The sequence below is a fragment of the Necator americanus genome, chromosome II (genome assembly GCF_031761385.1).
Source record: "Necator americanus strain Aroian chromosome II, whole genome shotgun sequence".
Lineage (NCBI taxonomy): Eukaryota > Metazoa > Nematoda > Chromadorea > Rhabditida > Ancylostomatidae > Necator > Necator americanus.
Window position 1 is genome coordinate 8,595,815 of NC_087372.1, and position 25,641 is coordinate 8,621,455.

General features: G+C 41.3%; 4 protein-coding genes across 6 annotated transcripts; 2 read left to right on the plus strand and 2 right to left on the minus strand.

Annotated features, from left to right (window-relative positions):
- Positions 1-620: 620 nt before the first annotated feature.
- RB195_017184 (uncharacterized protein) lies at positions 621-1,019 on the plus strand (the record flags this gene model as incomplete). Its single annotated transcript, XM_064184071.1, has 1 exon — positions 621-1,019. The coding sequence occupies one exon, from the start codon at positions 621-623 to the stop codon at positions 1,017-1,019; it is 399 nt and encodes a 132-aa protein (XP_064039952.1).
- Positions 1,020-2,730: 1,711 nt separating this feature from the next.
- On the plus strand, positions 2,731-4,430 carry RB195_017185 (uncharacterized protein; the record flags this gene model as incomplete). The annotated part of the gene is made up of 2 exons (XM_064184072.1): positions 2,731-3,802; positions 4,282-4,430. The coding sequence occupies 2 exons, from the start codon at positions 2,731-2,733 to the stop codon at positions 4,428-4,430; spliced, it is 1,221 nt and encodes a 406-aa protein (XP_064039953.1).
- A 137-nt stretch (positions 4,431-4,567) lies between these two features.
- On the minus strand, positions 4,568-8,858 carry RB195_017186 (uncharacterized protein; the record flags this gene model as incomplete). Of its 2 annotated transcripts, none has more annotated exons than XM_064184073.1 (8): positions 4,568-4,588; positions 4,667-4,774; positions 4,856-4,978; positions 5,046-5,132; positions 6,381-6,437; positions 6,503-6,568; positions 7,667-7,760; positions 8,725-8,858. In XM_064184073.1, the coding sequence occupies 8 exons, from the start codon at positions 8,856-8,858 to the stop codon at positions 4,568-4,570; spliced, it is 690 nt and encodes a 229-aa protein (XP_064039954.1). The 2 variants fall into 2 exon arrangements, with proteins under 2 accessions (XP_064039954.1, XP_064039955.1); XM_064184074.1 differs by lacking the exon at positions 8,725-8,858 and adding an exon at positions 7,985-7,989.
- Positions 8,859-11,932: 3,074 nt separating this feature from the next.
- Positions 11,933-15,985, minus strand: RB195_017187 (uncharacterized protein; the record flags this gene model as incomplete). Of its 2 annotated transcripts, XM_064184075.1 has the most annotated exons (12): positions 11,933-12,019; positions 12,214-12,306; positions 12,467-12,561; positions 13,067-13,172; positions 13,288-13,398; positions 13,457-13,621; positions 14,116-14,240; positions 14,318-14,488; positions 14,984-15,135; positions 15,594-15,734; positions 15,785-15,816; positions 15,965-15,985. In XM_064184075.1, the coding sequence occupies 12 exons, from the start codon at positions 15,983-15,985 to the stop codon at positions 11,933-11,935; spliced, it is 1,299 nt and encodes a 432-aa protein (XP_064039957.1). The 2 variants fall into 2 exon arrangements, with proteins under 2 accessions (XP_064039957.1, XP_064039956.1); XM_064184076.1 differs by lacking the exon at positions 15,785-15,816 and having other exon boundaries at positions 15,594-15,726; positions 15,970-15,985.
- Between the last annotated feature and the right edge of the window lie 9,656 nt (positions 15,986-25,641).

Consider the following 25,641-nt stretch of genomic DNA (forward strand, 5'->3'; position numbering starts at 1 on the left):
AACCTCTCACTGCGGTTCAAACACCCGCCGGATGTAGAACCTCCTTTGATCTAGTAACTGGAGTAAGTCAAGGAGCAGTTGCACGACTCTTCCTGTTTACCTTAGCCATCCATGACGCTATGAGAAGTGCAAATAGGTCAATGTCCTGCCGACATCGCCTTAGCACCATCAGGGTGCCCCTTAACCTATCTCGATACACCGACGATTGTTTTTATAAAAGCTGTAAGAGACTTAAACGTGTTTTTTCTAGCTTGTATCAAAGTTAGCTGCAACCTATGGACTACCTTTACGCCATGATGAACGCCATACAAGCAAATGTGGGTCTCTTCGAGACCTCAAAACATTCGCTGTAAGCCGAAGAACAACAGCAGCTACGAGAAAGATATCCAGCAAAGATGCGCTAAGGCCACTTCTGCATTTGACTCCTTATAGAAATCTATGTGGTCGACATCAACATCATCAACAAAGTCACGTTGCGAACCTACCAATCTGTAATTCGCTCCATCATGATCTACAGATAGGAGACTTGAGCAGCACCGTCCACGGTGATGAAAAGTCTTGATTGCAAAGGAAGCTGCAAAGACAACTGCTCGGCTACTTCTGCCCTAGGGTATGCCACGATGAAGACCTTTACGCGGAAGTTGATGTGGTATACCGGCGGACGACACATGGAAGATATCAACATCTTGCACGAACCGAAAATAGCTACAGAAACTCGTTTTTGCTTCTTTGGTCACATGCTGGGGAGTCCAGCAGATGTCCAGCGAGTTCCGAGTCTGTCGGATTCAAGCTGGAAAAGACCACTGGGCCAAAAACTGAAGTCCTGGACTGAAGTGATAAAAGAGGACTTGAGGACACTCGGCATGGATAGACAGTTCAGACGGTACGTATGGTTTCGCAGGATGTTGAATAGCGACGAATGGATTGATTCTGTGCAAGAACATCAAGAAAGTTGGGCAGAGCTGTGTTCAAGGACGGCACACCTCGCCGAAGATGCGGGCAATCGCTTCAAGCAATAATATCACCCCGTCGATTAAGTCAAGTAATTACTACGGACGTGTTTGTATAGGATTCAAGCTTGTGTTTAGTGAACCACAGCTCAGAAGTTGTTTGCTGCAAATGAGTACAATCCGCTTGGGAAGCGCTAACAGTTTGGCTGCAGTTCTGAGTCTTTGAAGTTTTATGAACGCGTATCGTCCTACAATTAACAATTACTTACGAAGAGCAACCGATCTATCAAGTCTGTTTTCATTCTTCTCTCAGATAAACCTGGTGCCAATCTATCGACCCCAAAAGGATGACGGGGTTGGCTGGCTCAGCGGTATTCTCGACACATGGATCGGGCGTGCATTTACAGTCTCTCACCTACTGCGCTACACCTGGCCGCTGAGTGGTATAAACTCAACATGTTTAATGCCTCTTAAATGAGAAAGCAATCCTAGAGTTGAAATGATAACAGTAGAAGATGCATCCGACAGGCAAAGTTGTAGTACATGTTGCAAAGATGATGTCCATGAAAAACGAACCACTGATACCCTGCTCACTCTCAACAAAACGAATTTATGTAAGGGCTCTATGTGTATTCGAAACTAGACATTAAGCACAAATAGCACTGAAGATATAGTGAAGAGGACCGAGAACACACAACTTTCTTTCCATCTGCTTAACGGCGTTTTTCTTCATGTTTCAACTAACGCTCCATTTTTCCTTAACCTGAAACCTTCGCAACGGATTTAGAGATCTATCCACTGAAATATCGCATGCAATCTACAAGAACTTCAAGATCGTCTCCGTCAAAAAGCAAAATCAAAAACCACTGAGACTGCCCAGCAGCAGTAAAAAAGCTTCCGCCTATACCCTTCCCACGTACTTTCTTTAGACAACAGGAACCTAACGCAGTGGTGGATATTAGTATCCGTCTTTTTGCAGATGAACTATTCAACGTTTTAGATCGCTACAGACGGAGAAAGTGTCACCCAAACATCACTCATGAACAGCGCTTGGGCATTAGGGAAGTTCGAGAGCTTGTTAAGTCTAAAACTATCAGATTATCCACCAGTGACAAGGGTGGGGAATTTGTAGTCATTCCTCGTCATCTAGACGAAGCCCTCACATTATGTCACCTCCAAGACAGCTCCCTCTATCGCTCTTCCACTGTCGAAGAATTTCTAGCGCAACACCGTAGACTCAATAGGGTATGGATGAGTACCAGCAAATCAACGCAATTACCACCCTCGACTGCGACCCGGCTTAAAACAGAGTTACCTGCGTGTCCTGTCTTGTACCTCCTAGTAAAAACTCACAAGCTGAACTCTGATAGTGAGCTTGTCTCTGAAGATCCTTCAACGTTCAAGGTAAGACCTATCATAAGCTGCGTAGGAGGTCCCACAGATAGGATCGCTTGGTTCTTAAACGTAGTGTTGGTGCAGCTGTTAAAATTCGTACCAGCCCACCTTACGAACACCCATATGTTTTTGGACCACCTAAAGAACACGCATTTTGATAACTCATGCGTAATGGAGTCTTTCGATGTTACTGCATTGTACACGAACGTCTCCAACGACTCGGCTATGCAGGCAGTTTTTGAGCTTTTAACTGAACACCAGAGCTGTATAAACATGTATGGCTTTTCCGTGGAGCAGTTGATGGTTGTTCTCAGGGAATGTCTCAAATGCACTGTCTTTAGATTTTAGGTCGGGCAACTATTTTGCGCAAATCAGGGGTCTTGCCATGGGACAACGGTTGGCGCCAACGCTCGCCATTGCTTTCATGGCTAAGATTGAGGCACCGATTTGGGAAACACGACCTTTGCTATATTGCCGATATATCGACGACTGTTTCCTTGTCTGTTCGTCTCAAGCAGAGATGGACAACTGTTTCAAGATTTTAAATGAGCAGTCGGAGTATATAAAGTTCACTCGGGATAAGCCCAAAGGAGAATGGTTACCCTTCATTAACGTCCAAGTGCATATTTCAAACAGAACGCACAGGACAAAGTGGTACCGCAAACCCAGTAATAAAAATATCTTAGTTCACTTTCTTTCTGCCCATCCCACACAAGTTAAAAGGTCGGTAGTACGAAACATGTTTCGCACGGCCACCTCCGTTTGCACTGGAAGAGAAGAAAGACGAGAATCTATCGAGCTTGCTAGGAAAATTGCGGTCAGTAACGGCTATACACCTATGCGGTCTATCACAAAAAGAGCACAAACCCGAAATAAATCTGGTATGGAGAAAGTACCCTTTTGTGTACCATTTATTTCCGATGAGGTTAGCGCTGCTATTCGGCGGTGTCTGAGGAAAGCTAAACTTGAAGAATCTGTTGCCATCGTGGAGCTCCCCCTTAGTAACCTTAAGCAAATACTCATTCGTAATCGCCTATATGATCGTATATGCACGACACCGGAGTGTAAAATATGCCCGGATAACAACGAGGGTGATTGCATGAGTTCATGTGTTGTTTATATGATTTGCTGTGTACAGTGTGGTGACGAATACATAGGAGAAACAGCTAGACCACTATGTATTCGAATCAAAGAACACCTGGACGGCAAAAGGAAATCATGTGACTCCACTGCATTGGGTGGTCACAGGGTGCGGCGTCATAACGGAGAAGATTTTGAAGTTAAGATCACGATTTTGGCGCGCGAACCTAGCATTGCGGCGCGCAAGGCTCTGAAGGCTTTTTGGATCCACTCCAAGAGTCCAAATATGAATCGCAAGGAGGAATGCCTCTCCATTACGCGGGAACTCGCGCCTTATTTAAGGCTGATATTTGATTGCGCTAGTCACCTCACATCAGGTATCTAGCAGTGGCAGGATAGTCAGCTGATCCTAGGGTACGATGTTTTCTTCCACTGGTAGCTATGAGGCCCAATGGTTAACGTAGGACTTTCTTTGTTGGGCGGATAAGGCGTTTGATCGGATTAGTCACGTTCGATTTCACCCCTTTCAGGCTCTGAAGAAGGCGATATTGCCGGAACGTTAGCCACGAATAAAGGACTATAACAACCTCGTGTACGGCTCTACTAAAGAAAACAATTATCCACTGATAATCAAAGACCAAGGCTACTTGCAAATTTAACGACGAAAATAGAATTACGTCAACCAGTTAGCAATCGTGATGCGTTCTAACAACAACTGAAGCTGTAAACCGTATGAAGAGATATGGAACCCACAACAGAAAAACTGCACACCGCATGTACTTCCAACACCTCAAAAAGTCCCTCAATAAAAACTATGTTTTTCGTGTTTTTGGAGCGAGCAAAACGTAATATGGAGCATTCGCACCAGGAACAACCGTCCTTTACTCGGCCAAATCGAAGATCAACAACAACTCGGCCAAATCGAAGATCAACAAGAAGATTTGTAATGCGTTTAAGAAAGAAAATAAAGAAATGGTAAAGTTAAACCATTTATTGCCACCATAAATAAAATTGCACAAGATATATTCACCTAGATTTTTTCTTGGACAGCAAATGTGAAAAATGATCTGGCATTCTGTTGCGTTTGAAACCTTATTAAAACGATGTTTGTTGATCGATATCCATTATTTAAGCAGAACCATTCAATTTTTGTTGGATACACTCTTAATGTAAGGTATATGAATGATCAAAGTGGAAACATGATAGTTTACATTGTATACTTGAAAAAGTTAAACACAAACCGGCACATTTTCCATGGTATTACGTAAACATTTACTTCTCATCGGTGTTTTTGGGCTTTTATTGGTGCATGTTTTTGATATCGCGGTTTTTACTGCTGGAGAATCGCCCTTAAGAACGCTAATCTTTTTGAATAAGTGATATTATCCGAGATTCAGTATATAATATGTATTTCATTAGGGAAAAAAAACCTTTAGTACTTGTCCAGCATCTTCTTTACCGTCGGCCTCACCGAGCGCATTTAAATAATCATCAAAATCTTGTTGCTTTTCCAGATCAACGGAATTTGTATTTGTATCACGCATAGTTCCGCTCTGTAAAAGATAGCTTTTGAAGCATTCGAAAAACAAAAAAAGCACAGTAACAAGTAGATCAACGTACTCGTTTCGCAGTGTTACATTGTAAATTTTCAGTCGCAGCACCATCTGATTTTTTACCGCTATCCTGAGTTGTTGTTGTTTGCACTCCCTAATAAATGCAGTGAAATGCCTTTTTTTAATGGAGAGAGTCTTTAGGAGCTCAGAGAAACTAATCATATGTTCTAAGAATAATAATAACACGAATTTACAGCAGTAATAATGCGTATGATGATTGGAAATAGAACCGAATGGGAAGCTCTGTACAGTGTTTCATGGTGCTAGGTAATTTGAGAACAGGAGAAGTAAAAATGCAGAGTGGAGACATCAAATATTCGCAAATCGACTCTCGTCCGGACGAGTTAAAGAAGTGCGTGCCCTCACTAGACCTAAAAACAGTGATTCGTCTCCTCTGTCGGCTCCCTAGTCACCTCGATTCTCGTTGCTCTTCGAGTTGATCGAGCAGGCAGCAGTAGTATTTCCATCCGTTCCGATCGCGTGCAACAGTTGACCACTGGCTTCTTCTTTTGTGGAGGAGACGAAGAGCATCATTTCTTTATTGAAGAGGTCTGAGCAGCAGGTTGTAATTTTGATATCGTGTAGAATCCAGTCGTTCACGGCTCTGTTACAACAGTTGCCGTCAGAACGCATCACGTGTCCGGGTCGTCTTATTTTGCTTCGCTTTTCGCCATAAGCAGAAATATGTATATAAATTAAGGTCAAAACGACATGAAGCGCAGTGCAGTTGCGCAGGCGACTGCGCTCGGACGACTGCGGCGTGGTGGAGCGTAACGGTGAGGATTGAGTGGGAACCCTCGCAGGTACCATCCACCTCTGCTTTCGCGATGGTCCCACACCGATTCCAGCAAACATCTCCACCGCTTCGAGCGCAGACGCTTACGCAACTACACCATGTTCGATGTTGTTTTGACTCTATCATATGTATCGAAAGTCAAGTACAGATGACCAGTTCCCATTGTGAAGAAAAGACGACTGATGGACTAAAATAGGTCAGAGTAGATCCCGAACGGTGGCAAACCCTATCAAGGAAGACTTCCAACGAGATTGGCTGGTATGTTCGCAGAGTGTATGAATTAGTTGAGTGCACAGCTACACTCGAGGATCCAAACACCATCAACGTCACCCACAAAATTTGCGGGGACTTTTTATGTTACGATTATGAGGAGAAAAAGAATGGAAGCGATGTTCAAGCTTTCACGAACAATAAATAGGGACCATCTAAGTATGTAAAAGAGTATGTGTTAATTCATTTATTCTTACTTGTGCAAACTTCCCGGTTCCAATGTAAGCAGTATTCCTAACAGGGGCTATAAAAAAATATGCATATAAAAGACACTACCCCTGAACTCGCGGACTTCTCTTTGGTACGATCTCTCGAGTTTTGCTTCTTATCGCGCTATAAAGTAAATTTAAATAAGACGAAATCAATACGAAATAAAAAACGTGGATTGTATACAGCACCGATCTAGGTAAGTGAATGTCCCCATTTTTTGCTTTTCTTTTCCTCGTACGCGATTTAGATGCAGACTGGAAAAAGGATTATTCAAGAGCTTCACTGACAACAATCATGATCAGCATAACATGGAGCCTGTATTTCCCCTTAAACTTCTTTTTATATGTTTCATCCAAATTTTGCAGTCGTACTGTGATCAGAAAAAGGCACAGGAAAGTTCCTATGATTGGATCATTTGAACACTTTTGCGCAGCGCTCAAGGGCAACATTCAGGTTTTGTTAATTAATTTAAATTAATTGGCGGATGACACCAGGAGTATTTTTGTTCGGGTGTTAAATCAACCACTAAGGGAATTTTACCAGGTTTTTACTCTTCTATAAGCTCACATCCACATTTTGTAGCTCGCAGATAATGTGCTAAGTTTGGCAAAAAGTTCTGCACCAAAACACGAATACTTCCTAATTTGTTGATATTGATTTATTGATTTCATTCATAATCATCACTGATCTGTAATATAATCATTATCACTATCGATAACCTCCCCCCAACGGGACCTCTTCGATGCACAGCTTTCGAGGAGAACTCGAGAGCTGCGAAACCAGGAAATCGGTGAATCCCATTTTGAATTCATCATAGTTCTGGAGGTTTCTCCTCGAACTGTTTCAGGCGTCCGACGAGATCAAGAGAATAGGAAGAACGTTGAACCGCTTGTCAACAAAGTTTTGCAAATTTCTTCTCTGAGACTTACGCGATGTGGTGTCCATAATATCATCCAGGGGTGGACATTTTAGTGTCTACGGTGTTCTTCTCCTATCACGTTGGCTAATTGTTGATGTTCTTCAGTATAGCTGAGAGCTATGACTGTGCAACCAGCCGAGACTACAGCCACAAACACTTTCCTCCTCATTCCTTGCTCCTTTTACCTACCAACTTCATAAATCACTATTTCGGACTTCTTATTCAAGGTCGTGTCTTCGGCACCAAAATTATTGAACCAGCGGCGTCCAACGAGATACGATCAGATCCGTAAAGGATCCGCAATAGTTATTATTCCCCTGTTAGCTCTTTTTCTAGAAACTATTTTTTTTGTTTCGGCGCAAAAATTCTGCTAAACCTACTATCAGTCACCAGTCGAAGGAATTTTGTTTGACTACAATCCCTAGAAACGCACCGATCTGCCCGGACGCATTCTTGAATTACATGCCGCAACAAAATTCATTGAAACATGAAGCATCACGAAGTATACTGTAGAGACGAGCACGTACCTGAAATATGAACCTTGAAGTTCTAAAGTCAAATAGTACTGCTTGTAAAGAACGTATGACTAAAGAGATCTAAAAATCTGTAGTGAAGTGAGTAAGTGTTGAAAGGAGTGATCAGCTCTGGTAGAAATGAAAAGTTCAGCTGGAGTGCAACGTCCAGGATATTATCAACACTCCTTCGATACAGTAATACTCCTGCAATTTTGTAAAGATATCATGGTACATACCACATGTAGACCGTTCGGCATGAATACTTTGATGACAATATTCCAAACCATCCTTCACAGATCAGCAAGAAAAGTTATCTTGTTTATGGTCCATTATCACGACACTGACATCCACCGAGACCTTTGAAATTACTGTAGCGGTACATCGCTGCCATCACTACTCATTTTGGGAAGCAGAATTTGAAGAAGTAAGAAACTGCAACGGGAAAAAAATCGCTGTAGAGATCATAGCGACTTTCCTCGCGAGTACTCTGTTGGCAGAGTTCCACCCGCGCCGACCAAGCGTGCACCAATTCACAATTGATGATTATCGACCGACGGCAAGATAGCGTTAGATGATGCGGAGGACGCTACGAATAAGGCGACCTTTCTACTGTTTCATATTCGATTATGCAATAGTTCCGATCAAAGGGAGCATGCCCGTCCTTCGTGCCAACAACGACCGCGCGACGAGACGCGTGCGCACGCTTTCTTAACGAGTGTGAGGCTCTGCGGGCAACAGAAATGAAAAAAAAAACAATGCATGACCAGTGTCTTCGGGCGCAGTGCTTTACATTACATTTACACACACACATGATGATCAAAATCAAATCGATTCTTTTTGAAGAGTGACTTGTGATAACGAACACTGCGTAGTCCTCTATTATAACTGGAGCTGGTTTATGACCATTGCTCGGTAACTGGTCACATGCTCCGAGCTTCTTATCCACTTGTCGATGCTAACTTTTGTCCATGCGTACCGCATGGCGGGCACGAACGGTGCTATTTGACCTGAGCGTTCGTTAAATTGGACAACATAAATCAAATTGGACGTCATCTGACGTAAGAAATCCAAGAGGCGGACATAGTGCGGTCGGCGTGGCCGCAAGCGCATGATTTCCTCCAAATTTCTGCAGATAAATGTTAGGAACTCAAGATAACGTTGCTATTGACTTTTTCACATGATGCAAAACAAAAGCATACGACACTTGAGATTCCCCTGTGTCCCATATTGGCGAGGTCGGACAGGATGGAGTGTTTTCAAATAGGTGAAATGTTCGGCCAAGGGGACTGATCGGAGGCTCAAATCCGCCCTAGTGCCAGCCAAGCCTTTCATCAATAACTTGGTACCAGATTTGTCCAGGAGGACAAAATACTGACTTGACACATCGGCTCGCCCTGTAAGTCATTGTTAGGCTGAATGCCCGTTTATAAACTCTAAACATTCTCCAAACTCCGAACGAGACGAACAAAAATCCCTCGACAATAATCAATAAATCAAACAATAATCCATTGCCTCCGTAAGCAATAACAGTAGGTGCCATGTATCTGAGCAGAAGTTATTTATGATTCAACCTAATATTACAGTTCATTGATATACTTCCTAAAGATATTCAGGTGCCGCAAATGACGGACAGCGAAGTTGATGGTTCCTAGGTGTTCTTTAGCAACCACCTGTGGTCCCCAACTTAAGGTGCGCACCACCACTCACCGGAACGATAACACAATTCTATATAGCAATAAGATGAGTTTATTGCATAAGATAAAAAACGAGTGATTTTCAAAAACATTCTTTATTCTTATGCAGAAATCCTTCTCAACATCACTCCTTCTCGTCTGTGATCTTCTTTAACACAAATCATTATGCACAAATCATTGTTTGTTTGCTTTCTTTTCCCTTTTCCTGCATCTAATTGACTGATTATTTCTCTGTATACATCAAATTAAATACTTCAATATTGTCGTGTCTGAGTAAAGATCACAGCTTCTTATCTCTCTCGTTACAATTGTGCACCTCATTCACGAATTCGCCGATATCGGCGACTTATTCGTAAATTAGATTTTACAACTGGGTGCATGCCGAAATTCCGATGCAGAAATTAGTGAACGTTTTCTTCAACATACGAAAAGGAAATATACGAAACCCCGCAACCGAAGGATTTGGGTACGCGGCTTCCTTCGAGGCGCTTTGGTGGAGCATAGCGGCTACGAGCGTGGTGGAACCCTTGCTCGCACCACCTATCACTACAATTTGCAACGGTCTCAACTCGGTTCCAGCTGCTGCCTCCACCGCGCCGTTTCGTGCGCGTACGCAAATACACCACAACTACACTCGTGATTCATGTCGTTTTGGCCCGACTATATCACTCGCGTGTTTAAAGGCATCACCCCACGAATCTGAGGTGGTGCAGATTTCAGGTGGAGTGCGGCGCCGCACAAGACTGGCGCGCTCCAATTGAATCTCATGTACAAAATGGTACGCCAAAACGAATGAAGCCGTATCTTCCGGACCGTTTTTTTTACGGCAATTAGGAAGAAATGGACGGAATCACCCCCCTCTCCGTAGTCTCCCATCCTGTATACGAATACTCCACCTGAAATCTGGGGTGATGCCTTCAAATAACTTATTTCACAGGAGGGGCGGGTGCGGTGTAGCGATTAGAGGTTCCGCTTCCTGCACGATCGATCGGAGGTTCGAATCCGTCCTATTGCTCATCAAGCCTTTCATCCCTCCGGGGTCGATAAATTGGTACCAGACTTGTCTGGGAGGATAAAAACACTGACTTGACACATCGGCTAGCCACCGCAAGTCATTGTATAGGCCAGATACACGTTCATAAAACCTCAAACGATTCTGAATTGAAGTGAACGTGGGGGCGCATCCCAAGCGGATTGATCAACGCCAGAAACTTTATCCTTTTATCTCACAGGAATTTAACTGCAAAGTTGCAGTTAAGACAATCTTGTGATATTACGCGAAAGGTATAAATTATATATCATTTCTAACGTGAATTACGACCGCTCTGTGATCACAAGCTCATCAAACCTACCTTTCAGTCATATATATCACAGTATTCGTTATCAGCATACATCAGACTTAGAGATCAGTTTAGAAATGAAACAGCTCCTACGTTTTCATTTAATCACGTTTGAGTTGGCAGGCGGTTCATCAAAGATCGAATTAGGTGCGCATTTCTAACTCAGGTGTTTGACGGATTGCTAACCTCAACTTTGTATAAAACGTCGAAGAGCAAAAAATTCTTGCACATTAGTGTTTTTTGCCTTTTTGCCGAAGAAAGATAGACGGTCAAATTTCTACCAACTATTTCTAGCTCCAGCTACTATTATTTTATAGAGCCCAAGCATGAAAACTTCAAGGAACCTTTCAGAACGATGCTGCCGTCACTGGCAAGTTCACTAATAGCAGTAGCACTGACCTCATATATTTTCTGTGGGAAGAAGAAATGTGCGAAAGAAATGACTCCGTCAATGCGAACAATTGCGGCTAATGAAAAGTTAGATGAAAACAAGGACATCGCAAAGGCTGGTGTCCAGAGAAAGGAACCAAGTAAATGACTGGTTGGTGAGGACGCACGAAAAGAGATGACTTCATGCTTAACAAATCTCGTACTTTATATCATTCAACTTTGAAACAGCTTTCACGCAAAAATTACAAAATACTTGTGGAAATAAACTTACTTGACTATTACAAGTACTTATAGTTGTGTGCAGCTAATTTATGTTCCAGAGACACCAGTAATACTGCTAGGAGGTCTTGATTTTTTAATTTGGTAGATATTCACCAAAGAACACAATGCGCAATGAAGAACATAGACCACTGATAGAGAGTCACGTAAAAGAAAGCCAAAATTGGAAGTTTAATGAATCAGTGCTCTGAGATTCGTGCTAACCCCTTTTCTGTTGGTATTTTCCACCAAAGTGAGTTACGCTTGATTGATCAACATGTCTGAGATGCACCGGGCACTACCACAAATAAGCACTATCCATAAAAATGGTAACAACTTTCCTATAACTCATGGCAATGTGTTAATAATGTAGAATTTACATTTATAACAAGAAATGTGTACACGAATATGAAAATTACGCATGATAAAGAACAGAAAAAAACAAAGTGACCTACATAAGCGAAAATTTATTACATATTTTCTTTTACCTAACAATTATGGACTACGAAGCAGACTCAAGGCTCTCCCGCAAGAATTTCAACTCCTTTCGTTGTATCTGGGCGATTCGAAGGTAAGGATTGTCATAAGCCTGAAAAAGAAAGACTTTGTTAGAACAAATTAATGGTCATCTGTTTATTTTTACATATTTGTCTATCTATGTTAATGATATATTGGATGTAAAATGTAGTAAAGGAATATCTGCTCTGAATCTTCGATAAAGAACTGGACGGTGAAGGCTCTATAGGATACAAAAGTAGTATTTATTTCAAAAGTTGATCTCACATGTCCATGCGAATCCCCTTCATCACCTCCGGCGCTTGCACTACTTCGTGTTCTACCCCGTGTTTCGTCTCCATTTTCCTTCTTTTCGCTGTCCTGAAACAAAAACGGAAGATTTAGGTTAGCTTCAGAAAAATGCGCACCACTAACGATAAAAAGAGCATTAATTTGTACAGCAAACTTCTCAAGGACAAAAAAGAACTGGAGACATATGGTAATCAAGCAAAGAAAAAAAAAAACAGGGCAAAGAGTGTACCTCTTCGTCATCCTCGTCATCGAAACTCTTTTCTTTCATTTCGTCTGATCTCATGCACGACATATACGGTCGCGCTTCCGGCATAGGATTGATCACTAAAAAAATCCACTGCAGAGTTCACAAACTAGAATAGGTTGAAAGAAATGTAAAATGCTTTTATACTAGACGTCGCGTTTTTTTAAAGCTAGTTAAGTTTTAGAAAAAACACGACACTGCTTTGTTTACACAATGGTACGGTAATGAGTGAAGAAAAGACGTTACTCTTGTTTGACAGTTTCAAATTATGAACAAATATAAAACCAACTAAGAACTAAGACAAGCCAAAAAATATCTTGCAAATTGTAAATCCCATTGAAACCATTCAACATTTTCGTATCAGAAGATCCAGAAAAAGTTTGAAAAAGAACAGAGTGACATTTTTTTCTTAATTATCTTCTTACGCCCATATTCACGTTGATTCCAACGGAGAGGTTGTGCAACCGCACAAATAAGGTAGATATACCAAAAGGATGTTTTCTCCTGGAATGGTGTTGGCCATTTTCTCGGAGAATGAACAACAGGAGAAAGAAAGAAAATAGTTCCAGCAAATATCAACAACACCTGTGCAGGTAGCTGGTATTCGTTGCAGCATCATATTCATCTCTGTTTCTGCAACTTCTTCGAGATCACCATCGGAGACCATTTCATCCTTATCACTCTCTGTATCCTACAATTGTTGTATTCGTTTGAAAGAAAAAGGTACTTTAGCGTCAATCTCTGGGAAGAACCCGCACAAAACTGTATTGTAATAACAAAAATTGAGACAACCAAATGCTCCCTACCTCATCACTGTCAATTCCTCCTCTCTCGGAATACTTATTTTCAATTATTCCCGCTTTTATCGCCTCTGCACGTTGCTTCCGAAAGTCTCGTTCACGCTCAAGATCCCGCAACTAAAAATCAGTACTAGACATTGTCATACCAGTGTATAGGGAACCAATTCAAACTCACATACTGTTTAGCTTCGTTGCGAACTTTGGATTCGAATTGAGGAAATAGCGTAGTGTGGGCGTGCATGCACATCATATAGTTAATAAGGGAGCGTTCCATTTCTCGCCGTCGTTGGGCAGCAGTTTTACGTACAGCTTCATATGTGAGATCGGGCTCTCCCGAAATCTGAAAAATAACACATATGCTCATATGAAATATCTATACGCTAAAGGCTTGATATGCAGAATGACTGCTAAAAAAAAAAAAGAAATTTTGAGGGAGTAGCCTGCGTTCCCAAGCTACATCACGCTAGTAGTAATTTTCTTCAACGAAAACTTGGAGGTGGGGAGACAGTTCCACACTTTCCCACACATTCAATTCCGAGATCAGATATTGAAAAAGTAACAATTACAAATGCACAATTCATTCTCTATTTTCAAGATGAAATACTAAGGAGATTTGGAAAATATGAAAGAACTGAACCAAAAAGGTGCGCATTTCAAAAATCAATCACTTCCTGCTAAGATTCTTTAAAAGGGCACGAAACGTTTAAGATACTCAGTTACATGAAATTTTCTATCACTCTAATTGATAGACATGGCATCAAGAGCGCAATAGTTCTAAGATGAAGAAAAAAAACAATTATTATTTCAATTACAAAGCACTCAAAATGATACTACCTCTGTATGAATATAAGTATGTGGTTCCGGGAATGGTGGAAAGAATTCGTGCACATATGGTGGATGAGGACGTGATTGACCGACAAGCATTGGAGGAAGTATTGGTGGTTCTTGACGATCGCGCGCTGAAACACCGGTTTACTGTTATGATTATAACGGCGGGAATTTCTTAAATTTCAGATTATGCGAACTGAAAACCCACGTGGAGCGATAGCAATAGTCCCGGTGACACGAAGGTGGCGTAAATATCCTGGAAGTTGATCTACTTTGTGGCCTAGGTCCGCCAAGGCTAACCATACATCGCTGGCTATCGCTATCGTACGACCAGCAGCTTCACAGTTCAACTTTGCCCCAAGACATATGGAGCACAGATCTGGAATTTGTCCGTACTTCATTGAAGAATAAGAATCGAAATAAGAAGAATAAAACTGCATGAAAAACACCATTAGCATAGGCTGTTTACGAGAAAATTTAGTGGAAATATCAAGTTTGAATAATATGGCACTACACTGGAAAAAAGAACATACATAACTAAACTAATGAGTATTACCAATAAGACTACATCACAACTTTAATTTTCTATGAGATTCAACTTTTCTGTTCTCATTTACTATCCCTGAAAATTATTTTTCGTTAAAGAAAGCTTCATCATCACTCTTTATATGGTAAATTTCGCCGACATAATTCTAGGATACTCAAGGTTATTTTTAAGATCTTCCTTCAGATATTTCCTGGAACGCATAATTTATGAGCTGTTATGAGACTATTTATCGTACCGACAAATAGTCTCATAGCAGCTTTAAGCTACCGCTAGCTAGGTTTCAATGCTAAAACAGATGAACTAAAGGTAAACCTATTCAAAACTGACAATTTTTCAACCGATGCGCTAACAGCTCCAACATGTTCGCATCTATAGCGTCGAATCCCACCGAAGAGCAAATTGCAGCCACAGATTGTCTTATCACTTGGTCGTATGGATCATCCTCCGGCCACTGTTCGGGTGGGATGTCACCATCACCTCTGCAACAAACAACATCTTACGGCTTGGCTAGAAACACAAAGGGCAGTGCTCCAGTTGTGAAAGGGGACAGCTTTGGTAGTTTTAGCCAAGCTATTAGTTAGAGTTACTAAGATCTTAAGCTAAAGCTGATAAGTATCTCCAAGGTTTAGATCTGAACTTGAGTTAAGGCCCGTCTCAGAAGAACCAACAGGTTTTTTTTCTTAATTTTCTAACGGTACAATCACTTAAAAAAGTGAGAGCTGGATCTGATACTAATCCTAGCATTTCCACTATAATTCAAAAAAGTCCTTAGATAGGTTGCGTTCCACTGTTGATAAAAATAAAGAAAATCAAAACCAAGAACAACAAAAAAAATTCAGTGGAGTGTAAATGAGGCATTAATGGATAAACAACAACACACCAATCAAAGTTTACGGAAGGAAGCAAGTTACAACACTGAAACATGGATGCGACGCACTTGACTTCGACTCCCAGTGGAACCGGCCTCACTGGTGCCGCCGGAGATAGGGCAACAGTTTCATCTTCCAGCAAATTTGCATATGCGTCGATTTCCTCATTGAATTCAGATTCTGGTGTATCCAGCTTGATGGCTGCAATTCTGGAACTATGAAAAAATGAGCTTAACATGAGGAAGTCACAAAATCACACTTTTTGAATCCATCGCGGAAAAAAGTAATGAACTACAGGACAAGGGATCAAGGAAGATATTCTAAGATTGTGGGAGACCATAAAATGAAAAAAAAATAGTGCACAGTCCTGTCAAAATCATTAGCTGAATAGTCTCCAAAGCAATTCAGAAACAAAGTAATGATATAGAAAAGCAAAAACCGAACTTTTAATTGATTTCATTGAACTGTAGCCAAGATTGGTAGTGATCGTCTTTATCAAACACCGGCTAACGTTTCGGCGTTATCGCCTTCGTCAGAGCCTGGAAAGTTCAAAACCATTAGTGATTTATCCCTTCAAGCGCCTCATCACCCTACCTCACTAGGGGAAACGGGACGTCCACTGTGTATAAGGGTCAAGGAGCATCTATATGAACTCGAAAAATCTAAAACCTTCACCCCACTTGGAGCACAGCGTGGAATATGTGACATCCAAACTCCGAAGTGGAGGTTCGTATATTATCCTACGAGTCCGAGATCACAGCACGCAGGACACTAGAGGCCAAAAGTCCAAAAATGAACAAGAAGGATGAGTGCATTGCTATCACAAACGAGTATCCCTATATCAAGACCTATGCGGGTTTTGATCTACGGCCGGGCCGTGAGGTCCCTATATAAAAACCCTAGTGACTCGTAGTTGTGGTACGTGGTGGTTTGCTGCGTTAACAAGTCTAGTGAGGTAAGTACTAGCCAATGTGTTGCTGTTTCAGTTTGCCCACCGTTTGGATGCTTTCTGTAGGGTGATGAGGCGCTTGAGAGGATAAGTCACTAATGGCTTTGAATTTTAGAGGCTCTGACGAGGGTGATAACGCAGAAACGTTAGCTGTTGTTTAATAAAGGCGATCACTACGAATCTTGGCTACAGCTCAAGGAAATCAATTGAAAACTTCGTTTCAACATGCCGAGATTCAAAGACAGTCGAACGTGGGCAAAAACCGAACTGGTACCACTTTATCACACCTAGACAATAATCGAAAGTGACGACCCTGACACATTTAGCTAACCCGGTGACAAAAATCACTAAAACATTCGAGAAAAACACTTAGTTATTCGCAGTAGCAGCTGAAAATTCGCCAGCGCGTCTAGTTAAATGTATGAAGTGTATTCACACTCACCTAGTCTAGTGGACAAGATAGTCCGAGAAATCGCGGGATGTACGATTTATGGGTGTGGGTCTCTGTGCTTGCTTTTTTGAGTAAAAGTAGGCATCTGTGATATCTCAGAACATTAAGGTCTAAGCTGTGTGCTAGTATGGCGCACCATCTGTTCCGAAGCGTTCTTTGACCTAAACACAAGCCGTGGGTTTTCTCCCAGAAGGCTTGCTATACGAAAAAAAGGACAAAATAACATCCTGGGACACTCGCAACTTGGAAGGAATTAAATTTAGTAGGATCATGGATAAAGTTTCTGGCGTCAGTCAATCCGCTTGAGATGCGCCCCCACGTTCACTTCAATTTAGAATCGTTTGAGGTTTATGAACATGTAATTGGCCTAAGCAATGACTTGCAGTGGCTAGCCGATGTGTCAAGTCAGTGTTTTTAACCTCACAGACAAGTCTTGTACCAATTTATGGACCCCGGAGGGATGAAAGGCTTGGTGAGCAGTAGGGCGGATTCGAACCTCCGATCGATGTTGCAGACATCGGAACCTCTAACCGCTACACTACGACCGTCCTAAAGGTAGCCGCTTATCACGGGATTGATGATATCAGGATAACTCCGTGAAAAGATAGAGTTAAGAAGTGTAAATCACTAGTATGAGCTCAATTCCGCCTGATCCTTCGCCCTGAGAAGTGGCGTGAGAAATGGCTTTCGCATTTGAGATTTCCTACGAGGCATCCTGAAACGCGTCGGTTTTACGTGAGTGAGCAGATGAGGTTCCCTTCACAACTTATTCGAACAACAAGAATGAATGAGCTGCTGGGAGAAGCGAAGCGTGTACTGAGGCACTACATTGTGAGGTGCATCGTAGGGAAATTAGAACACGAAAGACCTCTCTCACGCTGTTTTTCACTATATTTAAGGGGAATAGCATGATCACGTGCATGCTCGTGATCTACACCCTAGCCCTATCTTTTTGTGAAGTTCCGCGGTATGCTGCCTTTAAATCAGGATAACACTGAAATTCAAGGTTAAAGGTTGTATAAGTTCTTCTTCGGCCACTGTTTCCCAGAGAAAACAACATATCACGTTCTTATGTGCGTCGTTTTGGAAAATTCCACATGCCCGGACACTAAGACACACATTCCAGCAGTTGTAGCAATTAGTCGTTCGCCGCCCGTTCGTTCATATAACTGGATCCGAGTTCTCTTCCATACATTAGCAACTTTCACATTCTGGCTGTCGACGACGACTGACATTCCTCTTGCGTAACAATCAAAGAGGCCGGCAAACCAGCTCTCAGTGTACTGGATAATGAGAGATTTGATAGGATGTGTAGGCGGAGCAATATGTCGCAACCAATCACTCCTGGATATCCCACTATTCCACTTCTACTCGTTTCTAACGCTTTGATTTGGAACAAATTCGAGCATGGTGTTCAATAGTTTTGTAGACGGCAAGTTCCTCATATAGAACAGAATCCAGAATTTACAAATATAAAGTCCCACAAGAGCGGATTCTTTTGTTAGGACGTTGTTTCAATGTATGTGGTTATTTTAGGGGAAAAAAAGACTTTTTCCCTTCTGACTTCCACTCCTTCATTTTTTTCCTCTCTCTTTTCGTACCAATAAGGGCACAATAAACACTTTTTATGTTTTCTCACAATAACTTCTTATGTTCTTTTGCGTTTTTTTTTTTCTAAAAATACTTACCTACAGATTTTCAAGCAGTTTCTTTAATGAGCGTAGGTACGCCTGCAATAAGAAATATTTCCTAGACACTAAACCTTCAAATAAGTCGCCGTGAGGAACAAATCGTAAAACGTTAATTTCAGATGACATCCTGAAAGACCTATTGACGTGTGAACAGTTATAATTTCTATTCGCCTACAGTTTGCAACTTTTTAACGTAACTCATCGTATTTTAGCTGTTTTTGAGAATGTGCCTAGCAGCAAAGCTAAAGAGGCACAAAAATCTAGACCCCATTGATTTTCGACCAATAGGTCCTGCATCGATTTTAATGTTCTATGCTCCATTTCATCTAATAGAAACAATATGTTAATTCAAGTGTTTGAATTGAAAATAGCCATAAATCAATTGTTTAGGGCTTATGGCCTTATGGCCTTATGGCATATGGCAATCACTTATGGCCCTCTGCTGCTGTTCCTCTCTGTTTTGAGGGAACATGAAAGAGGCTCCAGCTGTCCAGGATTCCCGACGGTTCTGCCCAAAATCGAACGTCTAAATCGCTTATCTTGTAGACCCCAGATCCCACAACGAAGGTCGGATATCTCCCTATCTCTTTAGAGGCTTCCTCTATTTTCCTGAGAGGACAACCACTAATGCGATGAAATCTATCACATCAATGAGAACTGTGGATAGTTTTCATGCCCTATGCAGAACTAGTTGATGAGGTTACAACAGCCTAGCACAGCCCTTTCCAGGTTGACAACGATCACATCGTTGTGGGGCCCACATGGTCGGAGTGGCGTGTTTTTTGTAGCTGTTACTGAGCCGATAACCAATAACAGAAATGTGAGCCCGCTTCTGAAGCCGAAACAACTTCTCACGCTGCTTTACTGTCGGTTAAACTCACTTAAAGGCATCACCCCACAAATCTGAGGCAGATTTCAGGTGGAGTATTCGTATACGGGATGGGAGACTATGGAGAGGGGGGTGATTCCGTCCATTTCTTTCTAATTACTGTAAACAACGGCCCGGAAGATGCGGCACCGCACAAGGCTGGCGCGCTCCAGTCGAACTCCCTGTAGAAAAAAAGTGCGCCAAAACGCCTGAAGCCGTACCTTCCGGGCCGTTTTTTTACGGCAATTAGGAAGAAATGGACGGAATCACCTCCCTCTGCGTAGTCTCTCATCCCGTATACGAATACTCCACCTGAAATCTGCACTACCTCAGATTCGTGGGGTGATGCCTTTAAAGGCAGGCTACCACGAATCTGACGTGATGAGGGAATCTGCGGGAAAAACTAGGGATGGGGTCATAGACTGGAGGACTTAGGGTGATTATGCACATCTCTCCCTAATCTTGTAAAAAAAAAACGGCGTGGGAACCACATTACTTCCTACAAGATACGTTAGAACGCACCTCTACGTACACATTCCGTTCCTCTCAGCAGCCTATCCATTAATTTTATTCGAAGAGGCCAGTGATTAGACCTCATAAATCTTCGACTGCTCGCACGTGGATGCGGCGCGCACAGATCAGGGTGAATCCGCTCATCTTTTCGCAATGGTCGTAAAAAAAAACGGCGTTTTCCACGCTTTTTTTTACGACATTTGGGGAGAGATGAGCGGATCCACCGTGGATGCTGCGGTTTATGTACAGTTCCACGTCTAGCTTTTTCCGCGGATTCCCTCACCACGTCAGATTCGTGGTATGCTGCATTTAACGCGCACGCATTTCTTCCACAATACCCGTCGCTATCCAATTGATGGGATGTCCACTGAAGTCGCTCTGTCCATGATCTGAAAGAAACGAAATCTGAAAAACACTTCAATAGCAAGTTTGACATTGATTACGGTCTTCGGGGACATCTCATTCCTACAGGGCTTCAAAGAATCAAACATTAATTATAGACTGCGGAAACCCGTACAACACCCGTTTTTAAATCTTCGGTCTTTTTTTTTAATGCGTAACGTAGGCAAACGCGCACGAAACGCGCGGCAGTTCACGATGCGATCCGATTGATTTCTCTACAGTTAAAAAGTGAAGTTTTCCTAACAAGATCACCGTGGACGCTGCTATTCCGATATTGTCGGCGATTTATAGTTCTACTGAGAAACGGAAGTGGCACGGAACAAGGGCTAAGAACTTGAGTAGTGTTGATTGGGCTGTGGTCTCGCCAGTTTCAAAGCTCTGCAGTTCGGTTGTTTATGATTGCATCGGAAAGGATTGTCATTCTATCCTGTATGCTTATTGTCATGTTTATATCAACATGAATAATCGTTTGCAAGAAAAGTGTCCTTATTTGTGCTCCACCGGCAGGGCTCCCAAAGTGTCTGCGACACCTGAAAGCAGCGCCTCACAAAGGTGACCATGTGGGGTCTTCGACCACTCGCCTGTGGACAAACGTAGGAATTTGCAGGAACAAACGCCGTGTCCCACGCCGTTTTTCCGGACGATTAGAGGAAAATGAGATCAATGAGATCAAACTCATACTTATAAACTTCACCCAGAGCTTTATATTCGTCAACAAAGGCGCAAAGCCCAGATCAGTTTTGTGATACGCTACATAACGAAGTACAGCGCTAGGATCGTGTGTTTTCTACACGAATTTAGGTTCCACGTGCTTGCCACTGTAGATTTTTGAATTATTATCAGTACTGTTTTACTTTTGCTGCCTTTAAGCAGAGAAAAAAGAAAAGCAGAAAACGAGAAGCAGCAGAGAAGGAAAAAAAGAAAAGTAAATCGGACAGAAGAAAACGTCAGCTGCGATTGACCACAATGGGACTACACTCGTCTCCACTGTCCGGTCAAAGCAAGTGAGGGTCCCGCCTTTCCCTACGGCTCCACTTCGAGTACTGCCGCTTACGGAATTGCGGCCGACTATATTCACTGCTATTGCTATTCACCGCAAGGGCACAGTATTATACATTTTGAACGAGTGCACTCTTACGGATATCTGAGCCAAGTGTGGAGAAACCTCACCCTCTTCTTTCCCACCTTTACCTGCATAGTAAAGGACCTAGGTGTGATAGGGAGAAGCCGGACCCTCATCAGGTGAAGGAGGTCTACCTCCAGGGGTGCAGCTGAAGTGAAGGTCCCTTCGTCAACCGTCCAAAAGTGAAGGGGTCAGAGCACTGGTTCCGACTATTGCATCCATGTTAAGATCCTCTTCACAACTTTTTTTTAAAATGATCCTTAACGTGCCAAGAACGCACTGGACTTATATTGTTGGTTGGTGACCTACTACAGCTCTTCCGTAAGACATCAATCAATAATGTAGTCATTCGTAGGATGCTCCTTATTTTTCGTTTTCATCTATTCTTCAGCCAATTTATATTGAGTGTAGAAACTTTGGATTGTATTCAAAAAATACGTTATTTTCGTACTCAAATAACTTTGACGATGTTAGTATGTTACCTGCTGGAAGTCTAGTAGTCTTGTACGGAACCACGTAGTAGAATCCTTGCCTAAAGCAGTAAAAATAAGTAGCAGTTGTTATTTTCACTATGTTTATTTCAAGCGGAAAATCTGATCCGTGCCGCTCTCAATTAGATGCGAACGGAGATTACAATCTTTTTAGAATAATTATCTTCTATGTCATAGCAACCTAGAAAAAGCGTTGCGCTTTCCTTTTTCCTGTGATCTCTTTAAATTCCTGGTATTTACTCGGTTCTCGTAGTTTTTCTGGGATTGTACGAAAAAGTATAGCATGTTTGATACCATGGACCACCACAACATCGTGTTGTTTATCTATCTGGATATCGGTTTTGGTGATATCGGCGGATATCATGTCGCAAATCGATGGATATCCCATCGCCTTGTTATGCCGGCTCTCCTCCCACCATTTATCCACAAATCCGTTCCTTGCATTCGGCTATAGTACTGGTTTTTTTATAGCATTGCGACATCACTTCGTAGCAAGTAAGCGATCTACACGGTCAGAATTCGATTGCATTTTTTTGTTGAAGGGGAATCGACAGAAAATTATTGGAAGATTTAAGGTCATTTCAGTTTGGTAGTCAGGCTTACGATCTACGGATCTGATGTAGGAGTTCCCACGGCCAATTCCAACCTCCTACAGCACCAAATATTATTTATGTAGCTCTCAAACTTTACGAGAGGAAAAGCAAAAATCATCGCTTTACTTTCACTAGTCTAAATTTGAAGTATTCCCGCTCAATGTTTATCCCTTATAGCTTGTTGATCTTTATCAGATTCTCCGATGATCTCTTGGCTAGGGGTTTGTGGTCACTTCTTCCTTCATTTACCTTATTTTAATAGTTTATTATTTATTAATTTAATTCACTATTTATTTAATTTTTTTCATTTTAATAAGTCATTTATTTTGATGCAGTCATTTCGTAGTTGAAAACGACTTCCCAAGGAAATTCCGATGCCGCGGTGCAAACTATAAGTTACGAGTATGCGTCGAGTTTCAGAGGTTAAGGTTCCTTAATTTTATTCACACCTTCAATCACAGAAGTATTTGTTCTCAAACTTTTTTCAAGGTTTAAGAACTGATCTCTAGGAATAAAGTCGAGTCATTGACTAAATATAACGTCAGTTCAGATCATATTCTGAATATGATCTGAACAGACGTCTTATTTGATCCTACAGAAGGAATTTCAATACCAATTAAGATATTCATACATTTCGCATTTCAATGGAATGGAACGAGATATCTTTTTTATTCGTTTTGAATACTCTTAGAGGATATTCTCAACTATCGGTGGTACAGCACTTTTTCTCCGTACAGTTGTAGTTCCAGTTGTTGTTGCTGCTTATTTTTTAATTTATTTTTAGAGATCAGATCTTAGGTCCTGAAAAAGGTGTGAAATATTTGTGTGAAGGTTTGGTGGTTGCAGATGTGAATAAAGTCCAATAAAGTTTAAGAACATTACATTATCTTTAGGAAATTCAATAGATAAAAATCTTTAGATGATACATCCATACATGATACATGATGATAAATCTTTAGATCTTTAGATCAATGATAGAAAAAGTAAGACAAGTAAATTTGGTACGGTAGGCAGAAGTACGATTAGCAATGAGTCGTTTAATTACAACTTTTTCATTCTTTATAGAGTTGTTAGTTAGTCTGAACAGGTTCCTGTGGTCGCAGATTCAAATTCTGAGTTGATCGAGCTTCCAAAACGCGTTTCAGAGATAGCAGGTTTTTCGCGAAGGTGCGAATCGAGTAATAAATTGGCAAATAACTGGTCGAAGAGCGTTGTCTTACTGTTATGGAAAAGAAAATCGACTTTGCTACTAATCTGAGGCTGTACTAATTGGTATTTCAGGACTACTAGCACCAGTTGTTTTCATTTGCTTCCATTTATAATTATGCTTATATTCGTCCGCACAAGTTCTTTGTTATCCAAATTTCCAAAATGTATTCTAAGGTCGATTTGATCTACATTTTTGCCACCCTTGCATTGTTCAAGTAGGCTTTTTATCCATGATTTTCACCCACTTTTGTGTTCGTAAACGAGCAAAGAAGGAACATAGATTATATTATATAATCAGAACATTATATAAAGATTAACATAGATTATAATATAATCTATGTTCCTTCTTTGCTCGTTTACGAATAATTAAGAACATAGATTGTAATATCATGAGATTATTCATAAAATTATTTTCTCACATAAATCAAATATGCGCCAAAATAGAAACCAAAAGCATCAATCAGATATTCTACAGTTCCATTTTTCTAGAGTGTAGAAACCCTATAACTTACTTTTTCCTTCGTAAATAGCCAAGTAGCTCTGTTTTTTTTTAATCTCTTCTTTCTATTCTTTTATATCTTTTTTTTCTTACTGATGAAGAAAGTAGCTGCGGCAAGATCTCTTCTCCAAATCCAGAATGTTTCGCATGAGTCAACGATAATTCCTGTCTCTCCTCTACTTTTCAGTGTAATACCGCTGGCGCCATAGGATCCATATCAGGAACACTGAGGTGATCCCGCAACTATACGATGAGTCATTCATCTATTTATTTCATGCAGAACTACGTACATACATAGATATACGGAGGAGATAGAGCCTATTACAGTGACCACGTAATTTATTTATGAGACTAAAGATCCGTATTTATTCTAGTGATTTCTACGAAACGCTGCGTGTCGTCGGGAATTCTCTTCGGGATAGCCTCCGTTGCACTGTTGAAAAATGAGATTTTCGTTGATAGCCCCATGGACCGGTTCCGGACTTGCTTTAGCAGCGTAGACGTAGCCTAGATGCCACTACAAATGTATCGCTGCTAGCCATTGATAAGCGCATTATTGAGTCCATATCTTTATGGGAACTACATATTCGGATTTTCTTAGCATTTCTCGTTCCTCACAGCTCATCGCAATAGCATATTGCTCATAAGTCATTATTGGTTCTCCACTTTTTCCACTTTCTTCTCTTTTTCTCCGTATCACATCATTCGGCCAGTAAAATCCCCGCTGCCTCGGTTTTGTTTGCTCGTGTTCTTATTTATCTGCCATCGAATTTGCTCTTCGCATATTATTTGTCGCTTTGTAAAAATTCTGATTTACATCTTTCTGCACATAGTCTGAATGCTATTATAACAAACTAAATATTGATCGAAAAGCGAGTACAACAGATCAATGGCGCTAGTCGATTTATTTGTTCAAAGCTGAATGCTGGGAAATTTTCGGACACTTTGTGAACTATAATATTTGGACATGATAATTTATATGGTTAGCAATTCCAGAAAAAAAAAACCATCTTTTTTTTTTGTTTCTTCACATTTACTTGTATTATATTTCATTGTCTTCTTAGTTCTAGAAAAAAAAGGCTCTCTCTCTTTTCTTTGCTGGTTCACATTTATGTGTTATATAAGAAAATGGCAAGTTTCGTTGAAGGCACTTTCTTGGGAGACAGGTTGTTCACTAAAAGTTGTTTAGTATTTTTCACTCAGTGAACCAGATCCTTGTACGATCCCAAACTTTTAAGATATGGACTGGATTATTCGTCTGTTTTCGTCCCCTTGTTTTCCAGTTGATACCTTCAACTTTTCCTGCTATTTTTTTTCTATCGTGCTC